At 39.1% G+C, this 18,229-nt stretch overlaps 1 protein-coding gene across 1 annotated transcript in view; it reads right to left on the reverse strand.

Moving 5' to 3' along the window:
• The window catches only part of LOC124721174 (dystrophin-like), a 949,029-nt gene that overhangs the window by 200,932 nt on the left and 729,868 nt on the right, over nucleotides 1–18,229 (reverse strand). Inside the window, exons 10-12 of the mRNA XM_047246008.1 lie at nucleotides 12,910–13,101; nucleotides 10,883–11,064; nucleotides 10,049–10,284 (exon numbers count right to left, since the gene is read on the reverse strand). Of these exons, the coding sequence (XP_047101964.1) occupies nucleotides 10,049–10,284; nucleotides 10,883–11,064; nucleotides 12,910–13,101 (610 nt within the window). The remainder of the gene's footprint in view (nucleotides 1–10,048; nucleotides 10,285–10,882; nucleotides 11,065–12,909; nucleotides 13,102–18,229) is intronic.

Below are 18,229 nucleotides of genomic sequence, written 5' to 3' on the forward strand. Positions count from 1 at the left end.
GAGTAACTACCACATCGTGCCAGCAATGAAGATATGAATCACTACACAAGGACCTGATACTGACACTAAACTGCATGCCAGTACAAACCAGTTGTTGCAATCACAGGTGGCAGATTTCTACAGAGAGGGTACTAAGAAACTTGTTCCACAGTATTATAAGTGCCTCAATTTGAATGGCGATTATGTGGAGCAACAGCTTCAGAGTATCTATAAAATGTATGTAATAAAATTTTTCCACAATGTTAATTTTTTACTTCAAAACATCTCTTGCTTTCTGGATAGCCCTCATAAAATGAAGTCATCTATTGCTGTCAAAATAAAAGTTATCAACCTGGAGGTTGATTGGACCATCATAGAACTTAACTAATTACCCTCTGCCCAGGGGGTAAAAATCATATTATGTATCTGTTTTATGTTATTCACAAGAAGATAATCTGGTCAGCCGCCACAGTGCCAGTGGACATACATTGTGACGGTTGTGTCAGTTGCCAGCTGGTACCGAACATTAACACTTGCAGTCAGCACAATATAATTAGGTTTTTAGGTAAGTTTTTGATGTGCTGATGTTTAGTGATCTTCATGGTAGTTAAAAGTGCATGTGCAGTGTGAACTGACTTGCAACAACAATGGACAGTAAATGGTAGAAATTTTAAAGTAGAGCTATATTATAATTCCATTTCCTATCAACTACTGTTCATCGTCTTGCAGATCCGATAATGACAGCATATCTCTGTCTAAACCTGTAATCCAATAAAATGGTTTTTTAGTGATCTTGGTTTCTGAAGTTTTCTTCAGTCATCATTTATATTTTTACTTTTATCCTTAACCACAAAGCCAAGTTTTGTGTTCATGATCAAAGGGAGTGGTGCACTGCAAATGAGGTGCACAGTTTGCAGAGAAAAACTATACTTTTATTGACAATAATGAACTGAATCACAATGGCACAGGTACAATCTGACAAGGCTGTGGTCAGCTGAAAGTGGCAGCACACTCAATGACAAGTAGCAATCAAAGTTCTGTGATTTAGTAGCCCTGAATGGTCTGAGATGGCTTCCAGTGAGGTGGTAGCCCTGGATATTCAGAGATGGCGTTCAGTGAGATGGCAGTCCTGAATGGCCAGAGATGGCATCAAGCAAGATGGGAGCCCTGGATGATCAGGGTTGAAATCCAGAGCAGTGGGAGGCTTGGACAGTTGGCAATGACATCCAGTGAAGCGAGAGCCTTATAAGGTCAGAGATGACATCCAGTGAGGCAGGCCACGGATGCTCGGAAGTGATGTCCAATGATGCGACAGCCCTGGATGATCAGCGGTGAGCTGGAGGATGGGCTGAAGGTGAAGTCCAGCAAGATGGCACAGAGGAGGCACCCAGTGATGGCTTGATGACTTGGATGAGGTGGTAACTGATCCTTGACCAGCTTGGCGATGTACACGGTGAATGCACACCAAGCACACTGCCATGGATTGGCCAAATGGTGCCTTAATACCCATCTGGCAAAAGGATATAGGTGTGCATACAGCAGGCACATGATCTTGCAGAAGGTAACAGGTGCCCATGATTGCAGCTCTGTGTACTGTTACAGGCATGCTGCCAGCTGCGAGGCTGGTGCCATCTCTTGCTGTGATGGCAGCTGGAAGATTGGTTGAAAATGAAGTAGCCTAGTTATATTATTGCCATGTTATATACAATCTCCTGCAGTAGTGTTGCCTGCAGACTGCAGCTGTGGCATCCCACAGTATACACTTATATTGTTGGTTGCATCATGGGCAACCACCCAGGGAAAGAATACCAATATCAGTAAAATAAAATTATGAACAAAGACAAACGTAAAACTATCTCTAAAGCAAAACACTGAAAAGTAATGGATATGTAGAACCTGTTGCTAGTGTCGATAGTCTCCTTTTCTCCCATAAAATATCAAGTATGCAGCCACATAAATTTGATTTCTTCTTCTAATATTTTGGCTGAATACTGTCCAGCCATCATCAGAGTGAGCTGAGGTGACTGATGCTCCAGTACTAGCTTCATCCTTTTAAACCCATGGACTGCACCACTGTGCATATACCACAGATAAACAAGGTGCCAGAGAGGTTGATCAGTGGTGAAGAGGTATGACATATGCAAGGAATTAGATCTATGACTGCGCTGTCGATCCACACGGTGATATAGATGTATCACTGTGAGCTGCACCGTTGCGGCATCTTTGTGAGTTTACTACAGAAATTGCCAAATTCCATGATTTGTTCAAGCTGAAGCTGCTATGTCCCTTAATTAAATTCAGCACCAACCAAATTTCAATTGCTCATTTCACTACTGAGTCTCAGAAAGATGATGTTGAGGCCAAAATTTTGACACTATCATACGTCATAGAGTGCCAGTGTCACTACAATGCTCTGCCACCACAGATTTATTAGGCTGTAAGAGCCGGCTGTACCTGCGGTGCTCTGTGCATCTCTCCTGGCTATATGTGTCATCTTTCCAGTGTATGAATGGACACACTCACAGGGGATCTTGTAGACCCCAGGTTTCTGAAGCACCAAATCATCTTTAACAGAACCCAGGAGTGCTGCTGTGTTTGGTGGAGGGCAAAAAATCACTTTCACTTCGTATTTACTGAGGATCCTTCCCATTTCAGTGATAGGCTTCCCACATATGATGGAAAAGCCATGGATTTAAAACTTTCCATGTCTTCTTCTGCATTTCTTATACCCATTGTTGGTTTCATTTATAATGCCTTACATATCTGCTGTGGAGTGTACCCATTGGCTTCAAAAACTCTTCTCAGGTGTAGAAGCTCATCCTCCAGACTTCTCTCATTGGCAATGATGTGTGCTGTGTGTGCCAGGGTTCTGAGTACACTCATAAATTGCATGGGACGGTGGCAGCTATTTGCACATAAATATAAATCCATATGGGCCAGTTTTCGACATACTGCATGTCCCAAAGTACCATCGAATTTGTCTGTGGGTGGAATTTTTATTTCTTTCTTTGTCTTTCCATTTAGGAACTGAGAACCAGAAAAGGTATTATCTCTTAAAAAAAATGTTTTGTGTATCAAGCTAACAGTTTAATTCTGTAAATAGTAGCCGCATATACTACTGAAGAATGCAGTGTATATCTTCATCGACCATTTCACTGATGAGGAATGTGTCATCCATGCATCCCCCATAGAAATATTAACACATTCTAAGAATGGGGGATTTTTCTCTAATAATTTGTTGTCAAGCTGTTTGAGAAATATCCACAAACATGGTCCCTGATGTACTTGCAGTCATTGAAATTCAACAATTCAATCTATAAATTTTATCATTAAAAGAAAAATACCTGTATATCACTTTTCATATTGGAAAAGTTATTCATTGTATCACATCTACAAATACTATGTCCAGCTTAACCTGTTACTACCATTGCAAGATGAAAAATAGATTATTGGCCACCCCGCACAATAATTTAAAAATCTACCAGTGATTTTCTCTAGAAACTCTTGTGTAAAAACAGGTCATCCACTTAATGATGACAGTGAGACGACCTAAACACATAGTGAGTAAAATAACACAAAAACAAACACTTTGTGACAGATGTAGATATTGCAATGCTTCATTTAAGAATATGCAATAGGTTAAGATGGCCATGAAAATTGGAAGTATAATGTTTATGGGTAATAGAATGGAAACAACTGAATAGTATATGTATTACTGAATTAGCTCGATGGCTGTGTAAGTAAGCATCAGAGTACAAATTCGAAGGTTCATAGTTTGATCCTCACATGGTTATAAGACCTTTCTCCTATCAATTAGCACATCATTCACCTCTGATAATGATTTGTATTTTATGTGTGAAAACAACAAAGCTGAACATTAGTTCTAAGCCCATCATAGACAGCATGTCTAGCGGCAATTGGACAAAGAAAAGCAAGGATATATCTCCTCAAAAAGCCTAATAAAGCAGAGAGGAGCTCAGACCAACATCCCAATTTTTTTACTTAAATATTTCTGGTGGCAGCAAACAATATTACCATGCAAGTGTTTATCACTGTATAATAGTCATCAAGAGGGGAGTTAGGTATTTCTAAATCTACGTACATGTTTCACAACAAACTGTACAAACAGTGGATGGCACTTCATACCAATATCAGCAATCTTCTGTCTTATTGGAATTTATGCATGGAGTGAGGGGAAAATTATTGTTTACATGCCTCAGGATGCACCTTACTCTCTCTTATGTTTTTCTCATTATACATAGACTGATGCAAAAAAACTTGCACTGCCAAAAAGTAATTAATTTAGAGCAATGAAATTTCAGAATACATTTGTCTAGGTAACATATGTAAGTGATTAACATTGCAAGGTCACAGGTTAAAGTGAGCATGAGATAAGCCATTGCAAATTTGAAATGCTGGTACCTTCATAACTGGTGTAACCAGAAAGTTGAATGCAAGCATGTAAACATGCATGCATTGTGTTGTACAGGTAATCATTATCAGTTCATGGGCTGGATTTCCATGCTGATGAACTTGCTTGGTTAATACATGGACAGCGAGTGCTGGTTGTGGATGATGCTGTAGTTGCCATCTGATGTCCTGAATTTGCTCATTAAGCAGGTCAAGACCACATGTCAATACACTGTACAGCATGTTGGGTTACAACATCAGTATGTGACTGAGTGTTATCCTGTTGGGAAACACCCCTTTGAATGCTGCTCACAAATGTCATCACAACAGGCTGAATCACGAGACTGACACAGAAATCTGCAGTCACAATGCTTGGGATAATCACGAGATTGTTCCTGCTGTCATAAGAAATCACATCACAGCCCATAACTGTATGTGTTGGTCCCCGTGTCTAGCACATAGACAGGTTGGTTGCAGGCCCTCAACTGGCCCCCTCCTAATCAACACATAGCCATCATTGGCACCAAGGCAAAACCAGCTTTCATCAGAACACACAACAGACCTCCAACCTGCCCTCCAATGAGCTCTCGCTTGGCACCATTGAAGTCACAAATGATGGTGGTTTGGGGTCAATGGAATGCATGCTACAGGGCATCTGGCCCAGATCTGTCCCTGAAGCAACCAATTTTTAATAGTTCATTGTGTGACTACAGAGCCAACTGCTGCTCAGATTGCTGCTTCTGGTGCAATATGATGCACCAGAGCCATACGCCGAATACAATGGTCTTTTTTCTCGACAGTGCCACAAGGATTTCTGGAGCCTAGTCTTCTTGAGACTGTATATTCTTGTAACCGTTGCTGCCAGAAATCATGTACAGTGGCTACATTCCTGCCAAATCTTTCTGCAGTATCTCCAAAGAAACATCCGGTTTCTCATAGCCCTATTAACTGGCCTTATTCAAGCCCAGTGAAGAGCTGATAATGGCGTCTTTGTCACTGTAAAGGCATCCTTGACTAACACCAACTCACCAAGTCCAATCTCAAAGGTAACTAAGACTCACAACCATTACAGCATTTATTTAAAGTGAACCAGATTTGCATCCTCACAGTGGCACTATTAATAACACTCTTACGTAACTGGTGTGAAACTTGAAAAAACATCACATTTTAGATGTAGGAACATGCCTACCAATGCCTACCACCTTACACTTATGTTACACAACAATTCTTTGTGTTCCACCTCCCCCCCCCCCCCCCCCAAATATGAGGTGGAGTCATCAGAACCCCCCAATATGAGGTGGAGGCATCAGAATTGTTGCTCAGTCTTTCTTAAATGCCAGTTCTACAAATTCATCCATTTGTGTTTCATGAGACTGATGTTGCCATTCTTCCAGAGACACTCATTTCAGTTCCACAATTATTTCCATTACACTTTCATGCAGGCAGTACTGACGTTTTTAAACTTTGCAGAATGCCTCTGAATTTTTTGATGTCTGTTTTCATGCCTATTTGAAAGGACTCCAAACTGCAGAGCAGTACTGTAGAGTAGGTCACGTTAGTGTCACATCAGTATCCTATCGGCAGTTTCTTTTACAGATGGACTGCACTTTCCCACAATCAGGTCTTATATTTGCCTTCAAGTGCTTATTCAGCTATAGTATTACTCTTAAAGTTTTAAACAATGTGACATGCACCAGACATTTACCACTTGTAGTTGGATACTTTAAGGTACTTTCTATTTGTTGACGGGCATTATCTTGCAATTACTCTCATTCAAAGGGAAAACTGCTACTCAGTACACAAAGTGGAAATACTGTTGGATTCATTCAACATTTCCTTACAGCCATATACTAATTATACTTTCCTTCTGACAACAGTATTGTCAGCAAAGAGTTTGAGTGGCAACTGACTGAAAAATTGTGTATTTACCTTGAGAACATAAGCAGGTTTTTGAGCTTACACCATTCATTGTACTGCACTGGGTTCTGTAAGTTAACAAACTTTTGAGACCATCACATATTTATGAAGATAGGCAGTACAATCACATTTTGGTTGTAGTTCATCAATGTGGCATGGTACCAGATGCATTTTGACAGAACCCACCTGTTCACTTGCATCTGCTATTTGCCAGATACAGAGTGAGCCTTGTTTCACTTGGGTGGTTTCTCTCGAAATTGTATAATAAACTTTCTTGGGACTGAGAAGCTTATGTCAACAAATCAGTACAGTTTTAGAAAGCATTGGTCGTGCGAAACTCCGCTTGCCATTTTCTTACATAATATACTGAGAATTACAGATAAAGGGCAACAGGTAGATTCCATATTTCTAGATTTCTGGAAAGCATTTGACACAGTGCCCCATTGCAGGCTGTTAACAGAGGCATGAGCATATGAAATAAGTTCACAGATATGTGAATAGCTCGAAGACTTCTTAAACAATAGAACCCAGTATGTTGTCCTCAAAGGCAAGTGCTCGTCAGAGATGAGGGTATCTCCAGGAGTGCCTCAGGGAAGTGAGATAGGACAGCTGTTGTTCCCTATGTACATAAATGATTTGGTGGATAGGCAGGCAGCAATCTGCAGCTGTTTGCTGATGATGCCATGGTGTACAGTAAGTTGTCGAAGTTGAGTGACTGTAGGAAGATTCAAGATAATTTGGACAAAATTTCCAGTCGGTGTGATGAATGGCAGCGAGCACCAAATGTGGAAAACTGTTACTTAATGTGGATGAGTAGGAAGATCAAACCTTTAATGTTCAGATACAGTAATATTAGTGTCCTGCTCGACACAGTCAAATTGTTAAAATATCTGGACGTAACATTGCAAAGTGATACAAGGTGGAACTAGCATGTGAGAACTGTAGTAGGGAAGGCAAATGGTCAACTTCAGCTTACTGGAAGAATTTTAGTAAAGAGTGGTACACCTGTAAAGGAGACTGCATACAGGATGCTGCTGCGACCTATTCTTGAGTATCGCTTGAATGTTTGGGATCTGTACCAGGTCAGATTAAAGGAAGACAATACAGCAATTTAGAGGCAAGCTGCTAGATTTGTTATTAATAGGTTTGGACAAAATGCAAGTATTACGAAGATGCTACTGGAACTTAAATGGGAATCCATGCAGGGAAGGTGACGTTCTTTTCAAGAAACACTATTGAGAAAATTTAGAGAACCGACATTTGAAGCTGACTGCTAAACGATTCTATTGCTGCCAACATACTCTGAGCATAAGGACCAAGAAGATAAAGTACAAGAAATTAGGGCTCATATGAAGGCATATGGGCAGTCATTTTTCCCTCGCTCTATTTGTGACTGGAACAGGAAGGGAAACAACAAGTAATGGTACAGGGTACCCTCCGCCATGCACCATATGGTTGCTTGCAGAGTATTTATGTGGATATAGATGTGTTAATTCTTTGAGATAAGAAAATTTGCTTCAAGGAACATCATCAGATACGGGGGTATGTAATTCTTTGTATCTGTTTGCATACCCTTCTTATAAGCAGGAGTTACTCTTTCTCCTTCCAGTTGTGCAAGACTATTTTTTATACAAGAGATTCTCATTAAATATGGGCAAGGATGGGGGCCAATTTTGCAATTTATTCAATGTAAAGCCTAACACAAATTTCATAAGGACCTGGTGCCTCATGTATCTTAACATTTTTTACATATATACAGGTAATGATCATTTCAGTGCCTCTCATTTGTAAGTGTACGTAACAGTCAAGCATTGGTACAGTAGCAGCACCTCCATGTATGAATACATTTCTAAATGTGGAATTAAATATTTCAGCTTTTTCTCAGTTGTCTTCAGTTTCCATACAGACCAGTTCACAAGAGCCTGAATGGATAGTTTTGATAAATTAGTTGACCTTTCAGAATTTTGATAAATTTGTTGACCTTTCAGAAGTTCAAATTTTTCTGGGATTTTTCTGATAGTTATTCTACCTGGGGCAGACTGGTAAGTTGCAAGCTAGACAGCCCTTCTTACTGATGCACAAGTTGGTGTTCAGCATTACTTCTCAAGACTGTTTTCCATATATAAGTAATGAATGTATAGTTTTTCACATTGATTACAGTCACCGAGTAGTTTGATTATTTCAGTGCTATCTAATTTAGGCAATCTTTGAATGACTCAATGACCAATATATCTGAATCTGGAGGCCAATGGAAAATTTGATTATTGATACAAGTTATGTGCATCCATAATTGCTTGTCACACTTGTCCATGTAAGTTCACAGACAGGTTAATTTTGGACCTTGCTAGATTTAACCCCTCTGGTTGTTATCACAAAACTTTTTTTCACAGGGAGCCTAATTATCTTTGTGATATGCATTCCATGTGTTGCTGAATATTTCTACTTTCCATTTTGCATTTCAGCTAGCTCTCTCAGTTCCTAGTATTATTTGAGGGTGATCACTTTCTTGGAGAGTGGTGAATTTTGGGGCTTTGCTCCACATGCTTTAGCAATTAACAACTAACATTTTAATAGTCTCAATCTCAAAATTTGATATCCAAATTGTTTCCTAGATGGCCATTTTTCATCTGGCAATCCCAAAGTTTTGCAGAATAATAATAATAATAATAATAATAATAAAAAGAGTGTATTCCACACATATTCTGCTTCGCTGGTTACTGCTTCTGATGTACTGTGCATGCCTGACTTAACCAGGCTGATTCTACAAGTCTCCACCCTGCGTCACAATTTGACGAAGATGAAGATAAGATCACCACAAAACTGAAAATGCTTCTGCTTCATACACTCCTTCACCCTCCATCCTTGAAATGATACTGCAAATCAAAAGCTGTGCTGGAACATTGTAAGTAGGATAGCTGTCTTCAGGAGTTCTGACAATATATGAAAATAATCATTAATGGTCCCAGATCCCAGTTGACAGATGTTGTTGGTTACAATAGGTTGACAGTCTGCAGCTGCCTGCAACCCATTCTCAGTATCATCATCAGCAGGGAGCAGTGCTTCAAATATCTTCATTAAGCCATCTGTCACAGTTATCTTTTCCCATAAAACAGTTCCAGATTGGGGCATAACCCGTCAGCCACTATCATGTGGCTTCTTGATACTGGATCAGGGTTCTCTGCCATCCATGCAGGCAAGAAGAGAAATTGGCAAACTCTGCTATGCTTTGGTGACAACAGAAGGTCACCTTGCTATTAGTCTACCAGTGCAAGTTGCAGTATACATATGAAGCCAATCAACTGTTGTGAACATAGCCTGCAGCTGACTGTGGGCAGCAGGCATCTACTCCATAAAGAAAGTACTAAGGAACTACTTCTCGTCTCTTCCACCAAGAAGCACATAATCAACTAAACTAAGATATACAAAATAATTATTGAAATTACTTTAAGTGCTTCTGGTGCTAATTAGAGCCTACAACTGGAGAACCAGAACACTATTTCTGATGCAGTATAAGAAACAATTATAATAAAAACTCTGAATTCCTTTTAATTTCCTGTTATTTTTATAAAGGAATTCTGCCAATAACATAGTTCACATCAAAGAATTTGAATATTGCTAATAATATGATGTCTAAATGAGTTATGTAGAGACAAGAAAAATACAAGTCATCTTTCTAAATAACTGTCAGTACACTTTATTTTATATTTAGAAATATGCTGCTTTACTGACTGTCTAAGCTTACCACTCTCAGGACTATTGTCATCAACAACCACCACCATGTGTGACAGTGCATCAACCACCTTCTGCTGTGCACACAAATCGTTCTGCAGTTCACGATGACGTTCTATCTGCTCCTGCAGAGTTTCAGGATCATTTGCAACTTCAGCCATGTGTGAAATGCGATCTTCTGTGTCTGTCAACCATTGTCTCAGTTGATCTAACTGTTGCTGCTGCAGTGACATCAAGAGTTCATGGATCCTGTAAATCAGAAACCTCTTTGTTAGGATACAGCAAACAATTTGAAACTGATTAGTCACTCCATAACTAGTGTGTTATCACTTGTACTATATAAACTGAGTCATATATACTAAGTAAAAATAAGATGCGACTGTAGGCAGCAAATTTTCACATTGGTAGAGTGTAGACAAAATTATTTACCTTCCTTTGTCCTAGTGGACTAAACAACTAAATGAAAAGAAAAGCCTTAAGAACACATGACAAAGTTTTTTAATTAAGAGGCCACAGTCGCACGGAGAGGGGAGAGCTGTGGTTAATTTCCTATTTAGGCACCCATATTTAGGTTTAACATGGTTTCATTAAATCACTTCACACAAATGCTGAGATGGTTCTTTTGAATCGAATATGGTCAGCTTCTTTCCTCTTGTTGTCTCAATCTGAACTTGGGCTCCACCTGCACTGACCCCATTGTCAAAGGTGTGTCGGACCCTATTCTCCCTTACTTTCTTTTTAGTATCATTGCTATTTTTCAGGTAAGCTAAATTTAATGTCTTAAAATAAAAGAATGCATCTTTGGTAAATAGAAGATGATAATAACAAGAGTAAACACAAAACAAACCTTGTTTGACGTTCCATAGCTTTGATCCTTAGATCCTCCCAACGGGAATTAAGTAGTCTCATTTGTACCCTCACTTCATCTTCTTCGTCATGAGACAAACCACCTTCAGAAACCATATGGGCTCCTTCTTCTAGGACTGCTCGCACACCTTCCTGATGGCCAGCCAGTTCATGCAGAAATTCCTGTATACATTAAATTCTTTTTAGTCTTTTTTACTGGGGTGAATTGAAGTTTTCTTTCCAATGAATTTCCAGTGGTAATATTAAGCTTTCTCTAATTACAAACTTATCGTCAAGTGATTCAATATACACTGGTGTACAAAATTAAAGCAACAAACCAAAATTTTGCAAGGCTGCATTTATTTTGCCACAAAACAGTATAATCTGGTGATAGTAAAGTAGAAACAATACAAATAATACACAACATAAACAATTGCAACATGCATAATGGTAGACAAAGATGTTCTTCATTTTCTCCAACTTAACAGATTTACACACATATTCTGACAACTCATTAATGTGCTCACTATGGGGTGTGACTACCCCTGGCACCAATACAGGCCTGACAAATGATGGGGGATGCTGTAAATGATGCCATAAATCTCATAGTGAAGCACTGCTCGTACATCTTCGAGAGTGGTTGGTGAGAGCTGACGTGATGCAACCTGGGTCCCTTGTGCATCCCAAACATGCTCTAGAAGATTCAAATCAGGAGAGCGAGCAGGCCATGCCATGCGTGCAATATCTTCCATTTCCAGGAAAACATCAACCACCCATGCTCTATGAGGTTGAGCATCATCGTCCAGCAACACGAAGTCTGGACCCACAGCACTCGCAACAACTGCACATTAGGCTCCAAGATCTCGACATGATATCTGACAGAAGTTAAACCTTGCCAATTTAACCATACAATTTCAGAAAGAGGTGCCCGAGTGGTCAACGTAATCCCTGCCCACACCATAAGGAATCTTCCTCATGTCGGTCTCTTTCCACAATGGTTGGGTCCAGAAATCATGTTCCATGTTCACTCCAGATGTGATCCAAACCAAATCAGGACTCATCTATGAAAAGAACACTGACCCTCTGTTCAACCAAACAGGTGGCATGTTGACGGGTCCACTCTAGTTCCCTTCTGTGAAGACACTTCATAGATTGATGTTACATGTGGTCAGCCCCATCCTGGTCTTTGGGATACAGTTTCACTTTCCATAAACCATTGCCACATCCAAAAAACAACAGAACAACTCACATTAAGCCATCAGGCCACATCAGTGTGCAACTGTCCTGCTTCCATTCTTCCCATGGACCTCCACCACAGAAAGCCTGGCAGGCATCTTCTCTGTGCGATACTGCACTGTCTGTGACTGTGTACACAGCGATGGTGGATGTAAGACTAGCCGGTAAACACCATTCCGTTTGGTAGGTGCCCTGATGTCACATGTATGTAGAATTTGCTGCTTTTGTTTTAGTGTCAGAGCATTATTAGCTCATTTCTGCTTTGGTGACAATGAACCAGACAGTTGGCTACATATGATTCTTTTTCACTGTTATTCATCTATGCTGTATTACAACAGATTTTCAAGTCACTCAATATGTCAGCAATGTCTTCTGAAGCAGCCTGAGAGACCAGCATTCCAATTCCTGCATATCAATTTATTTAGCTGTAACTCCTTAAAACCAGAGAAAATGAATAGTTTTGACTTGGCAAGTACTTACAAGGAATGTCCTATAAAAATTATATAACCAAGTAGTAATAAAGAAAGTAATGGGATATTTTATACATGAAAGGGAAGAAAATGATCACAAAAGAAATTGTGTTGGAAGAGTACAGAAGATGAAAATATTTAAGTGAAATATCCAGACAATACAAATTTTATTTTTCTTCTTTGACTCATTATGTGATGGCATGTGTGTTAATATCACATCATAATGTTACAGTACAATTAATAGGAATATTATTCTACACTTGACTCAACAAGATTAAAAAATATGAGTAAATTCATCTTGTATACTAGTCAATAAACTCACCTCATGTGCATGAAACTGGGATTTGACTGTTTCTAAATCACCAGCCAACACAGGTGACTGGCTAAGCTTATCCTCAGCTTCTAGCAGCCATGTAAGAACTTCTTCCAGGGCAACTTGGTAACCTCCCAATTCAACAGACACATTTGTTGCGAGGCTGATAGGTCGAGATGGTGGAGCACTAAATGGTAGGGCCTAGTAATAAAAAAATAAGAAACAGGGACAATGAAATATTAGTCTGTGTAAAATAATGCTGAAACATACCAACACAAGAACTATAAAGATTAAACTAAATTCAACATTTGCCGACTTGCCACGACATCATCTTGTGCTGTGTTGTCAAGCGGCAAAGTGTGTGCCTAGAAACATCGAGGTCATGGGATCAAATCCTGGTTGGACCACAAATATTTTCAGTCTACCATCAATTTACCTTTACTTCTCAATGAGAACTTGCCAGGAAGGACACATGGTTTAGACTCCAAGTTAAACAGTAGGTCCCCTTTACCCAGTTCAATAACTGGAGTAGATTAGGGACACACAATTCATCAATGTGGCATCCAATTGAAAGATTTGCATTTGAGCACTGAGCCACATAAAAATTTTAATTATTCTCTGCTACACGGCATTAGGTGTGGATTCAAGAAGGGGATCACAACCCCTAAAAATAAATTTTAGTAGATGGATATATATTTTTACATATTTCAGTTTCCAAAATACTCAGATAATTTTGTGAAAACAAAATAGTACATAAGCTATGAGTCTCAAAAATGGCAAGTTATTCTAGAACTTACTACACCGAAGAGACAAAGCAACTGGTACACCTGCCTATAGTGTAGGGCCCCCGTGAGCATGCACAAGTGCCGCAACACGATGTGGCATGGACTCGACTAACATCTGAAGTAGTGCTGGCGGGAATTGACACCATGAATCCTGCAGGGCTATCCATAAATGCATTAGAGTATGAGTGGGTGAAGATCTCTTCTGAACAGCATGTTGCAAGGCATCCCATATATGCTCAATAATTTTCATGTCTGGGGGGTATGGTGAGCAGCAGAAGTGTTTAAACTCAGAAGGGTGCCTGGAGGCACTCTGTAGCAATTCTGGACATGTGGTGTGTCACACTGTCCTGCTGGAATCGCGTAAGTCCATCGGAATGCACAGTGGATGCAGGTAATCAGACAGGATGCTTACGTATGTGTCACCTGTTAGAGTTGTATCTAGACGTGTCAAGGGTCCCATATCACTCCAACTGCACACGCCCCACACCCTTACAGAGTCTCCACCAGCTTGAACAGTTCTCTGCTGGCATGCAAGGTCCATGGATTCATAAGATTGTCTCCATACCCATACACATCCACATCCATTTGCTTGATACGATATGAAATTAGACTCATCTGACAAGGCAACATGTTTCCAGTCATTAACAGTCAAATGTTATTGTTATCAGGCCCAGGCGAGGTGTAAAGCTTTGTGTTGTGCAGTCATCAAGGATGCACGAGGAGGTCTCCAGCTCCGAAATCCCATATCGATGATGATTCGTTGAATGGTTCACATCCTGACCCTTGCTGATGGCCCAGCATTGAAATCTGCAGCAATTTGTGGAAGGGTTGCATTTCTGTCACATTGAATGATTCTCTTCAGTTGTCGTCGGTCCCGTGAAATGGTCATACGGGAAAATTCCCACTTCATCGCTACCTCGGAGATGCTGCGTTCCACCACTTGTGCACCAACTATAACACCATATTCAAACTCACTTAAATCTTGATAACCTACCACTGTAGCAGCAGCAACCGATCTAACAACTGTGCCGGACACTTGTTGTCTTGCCGGCCAGTGTGGCCGTGCGGTTCTAGGCGCTTCAGTCTGGAACCGCGAGACTGCTATGGTCGCAGGTTCAAATCCTGTCTCGGGCATGGATGTGTGTGATATCCTTAGGTCAGTTAGGTTTAAGTAGTTCTGAGTTCTAGGGGACTGATGACCACAGATGTTAAGTCCCATAGTGCTCAGAGCCATTTGAACCATTTTTGAACTTCTTGTCTTAATAAGTCGTTGCTGACCACAGAGCCATATTACGCCTGCTTACATATTTCTGTATTTGAATACACATGCCTTTACCAGTTTCTTTGGCACTTCAGTATAGCTACGCTGAACACTGGATATTTTTCAGTTGCTCGTGTGAGAGCCTGCTCACATTCCAGTCCAGTGAAGTCACATAAGCAAATGCTGACCTACCTGCTGTAAAAAACAAAGTGGCACGTTATGTGAGTCCATAGATACAGCCAGCAGACCATAGAAAGCTGTGTAAGGGAAGGAAGAAAGGAAAAGGCCCTCCACTAAAGAAGGGAGATAAACTAAATTCCTGAATGTAGGAGAAATAACGAAGAAATAGCATTCCCCTCATTTACCCACTCATACAGTCATAGCTTGCAGACCATTGTTCACAGCCTTTGTGCTCAGTGAAATACTAAGCTTGTGAAAGCACTCTTTTATTTTATATTGAGTCAATTATGATGTAATCAAATTTCTGAGCCTGTTCTTATTACAGTTCTTAAATTAATTATGCAACACATGTACATTACTTCTCAAATTTTCAAATGCATGTTATTCATAAGCTATACTTTTCTGAATTGAAATTTCTTGGTTATTATGCATAAGCAGTGTACTATTTACTGATCTACACACATCACTGTCATGATTATTACTTTAAAACACTTCAAGATAATTTTACTCTTTATTATTATTATTATTTCTTTCTTTTCTCTGACGTTACGTCTGGTCAAAAATGGAAAGTGATGCGGACCTTGATCAAGCGTGACTTTCTTTTAACTGTACAGTATATGTTATATTGCATTTAGGAACTTTCGGGTAATTGAACATGTATCAATAATTACTGATTTCTGTAGTTGTATATATAAGTTTGGATGTAGCTGTATTGCATTGATGTACTGGTGGATATTGTGTGGTATGACTCTTGTAGTTGATAGTATGATTGGTATAATGTCAACTTTATCCTGAAGCCACATGTCCTTGACTTCCTCAGCCAGTTGGATGTATTTTTCAATTTTTTCTCCTGTTTTCTTTTGTATATTTGTTGTATTGGGTATGGATATTTCGATTAGTTGTGTTAATTTCTTCTTTTTATTGGTGAGTATGATGTCAGGTTTGTTATGTGGTGTTGTTTTATCTGTTATAATGGTTCTGTTCCAGTATAATTTGTATTCATCATTCTCCAGTACATTTTGTGGTGCATGCTTGTATGTGGGAACGTGTTGTTTTATAAGTTATGTTGTAAGACAAGCTGTTGATGTATTATTTTTGCTACATTGTCATGTCTTCTGGGGTATTCTGTATTTGCTAGTATTGTTCATCCGCTTGTGATGTGATCTACTGTTTCTATTTGTTGTTTGCAAAGTCTGCATTTATCTGTTGTGGTATTGGGATCTTTAATAATAGGCTTGCTGTAATATCTGGTGTTTATTGTTTGATCCTGTATTGCAATCATGAATCCTTCTGTCTCACTGTACATATTGCCTTTTCTTAGCCATGTGTTGGATGCGTCTTGATCGATGTGTGGCTGTGTTAGATGATACGGGTGCTTGCCATGTAGTGTTTTCTTTTTCCAATTTACTTTCTTCGTATCTGTTGATGTTATGTGATCTAAAGGGTTGTAAAAGTGGTTATGAAATTGCAGTGGTGTAGCCGATGTATTTATATGAGTGATTGCTTTGTGTATTTTGCTAGTTTCAGCTCGTTCTAGAAAGAATTTTCTTAAATTGTCTACCTGTCCATAATGTAGGTTTTTTTATATCAATAAATCCCCTTTCTCCTTCCTTTCTGCTTAATGTGAATCTTTCTGTTGCTGAATGTATGTGATGTATTCTATATTTGTGGCATTGTGATCGTGTAAGTGTATTGAGTGCTTCTAGGTCTGTGTTACTCCATTTCACTACTCCAAATGAGTAGGTCAATATTGGTATAGCATAAGTATTTATAGCTTTTGTCTTGTTTCTTGCTGTCAATTCTGTTTTCAGTATTTTTGTTAGTCTTTGTCTATATTTTTCTTTTAGTTCTTCTTTAATATTTGTATTATCTATTCCTGTTTTTTGTCTGTATCCCAGATATTTATAGGCATCTGTTTTTGCCATCGCCTCTATGCAGTCGCTGTGGTTATCCAATATGTAATCTTCTTGTTGTTTTCCCTTGACTATGCTATTTTCCTTACATTTGTCTGTTCCAAAAGCCATATTTATATCATTGCTGAATACTTCTGTTATCTTTAGTAATTGGTTGAGTTGTTGATTTGTTGCTGCCAGTATTTTTAGATCATCCATGTATAGCAAGTGTGTGATTTTGTGTGGGTATGTTCCAGTAATATTGTATCCATAATTTGTATTATTTAGCATGTTGGATAGTGGGTTCAGAGCAAGGCAGAACCAGAAAGGACTTAATGAGTCTCCTTGGTATATTCCACGCTTAATCTGTATTGGCTGTGATGTGATATTATTTGAATTTGTTTGGATATTAAGTGTGGTTTTCCAATTTTTCATTACTATGTTTAGGAACTGTATCAATTTAGGATCTACTTTGTATATTTCCAATATTTGTAGTAACCATGAGTGGGGTACACTATCAAAAGCTTTTTGGTAATCAATGTATGCGTAGTGTAGCAACCTTTGTTTGGTTTTAGCTTGATATGTCACCCCTACACCTATTATCAGTTGCTCTTTACATCCTCGTGCTCCTTTGCAACAGCCTTTTTGTTCTTCATTTATAATTTTGTTCTGTGTTATATGTGTCATTAATTTCTGTGTAATGACTGAAGTTAATATTTTGTATATTGTTGGTAGGCATGTTATGGGGCAATATTTAGCTGGGTTTGCTGTGTCTGCTTGATCTTTAGGTTTCAGATAAGTTATTCCATGTGTAAGTGTATCAGGGAATGTGTATGGGTCTGCAATGTAACTGTTAAATAATTTAGTTAGATGTGAATGTGTTGAGGTGAACTTCTTTAGCCAGAAATTTGCTATTTTATCTTTTCCAGGGGCTTTCCAATTGTGAGTAGAATTAATTGCTTGGGTGACTTCATGTTGCAAAATCATCACTTCAGGCATTTGTGGTATCATCTTGTATGTATCTGTTTCTGCTTGTATCCACCGTGCATGCCTGTTATGTTGTACCGGGTTTGACCATATGTTGCTCCAGAAGTGTTCCATGTCTGTTATGTTTGGTGGATTGTCTATTTTAATGTGTGTGTTATCTATTGTCTGGTAAAATTTCTTTTGGTTTGTGTTGAATGTTTGGTTTTGTTTCCTTCTATTTTCAC

Source organism: Schistocerca piceifrons, chromosome X (assembly GCF_021461385.2).
Source record: "Schistocerca piceifrons isolate TAMUIC-IGC-003096 chromosome X, iqSchPice1.1, whole genome shotgun sequence".
Taxonomy (NCBI): domain Eukaryota; kingdom Metazoa; phylum Arthropoda; class Insecta; order Orthoptera; family Acrididae; genus Schistocerca; species Schistocerca piceifrons.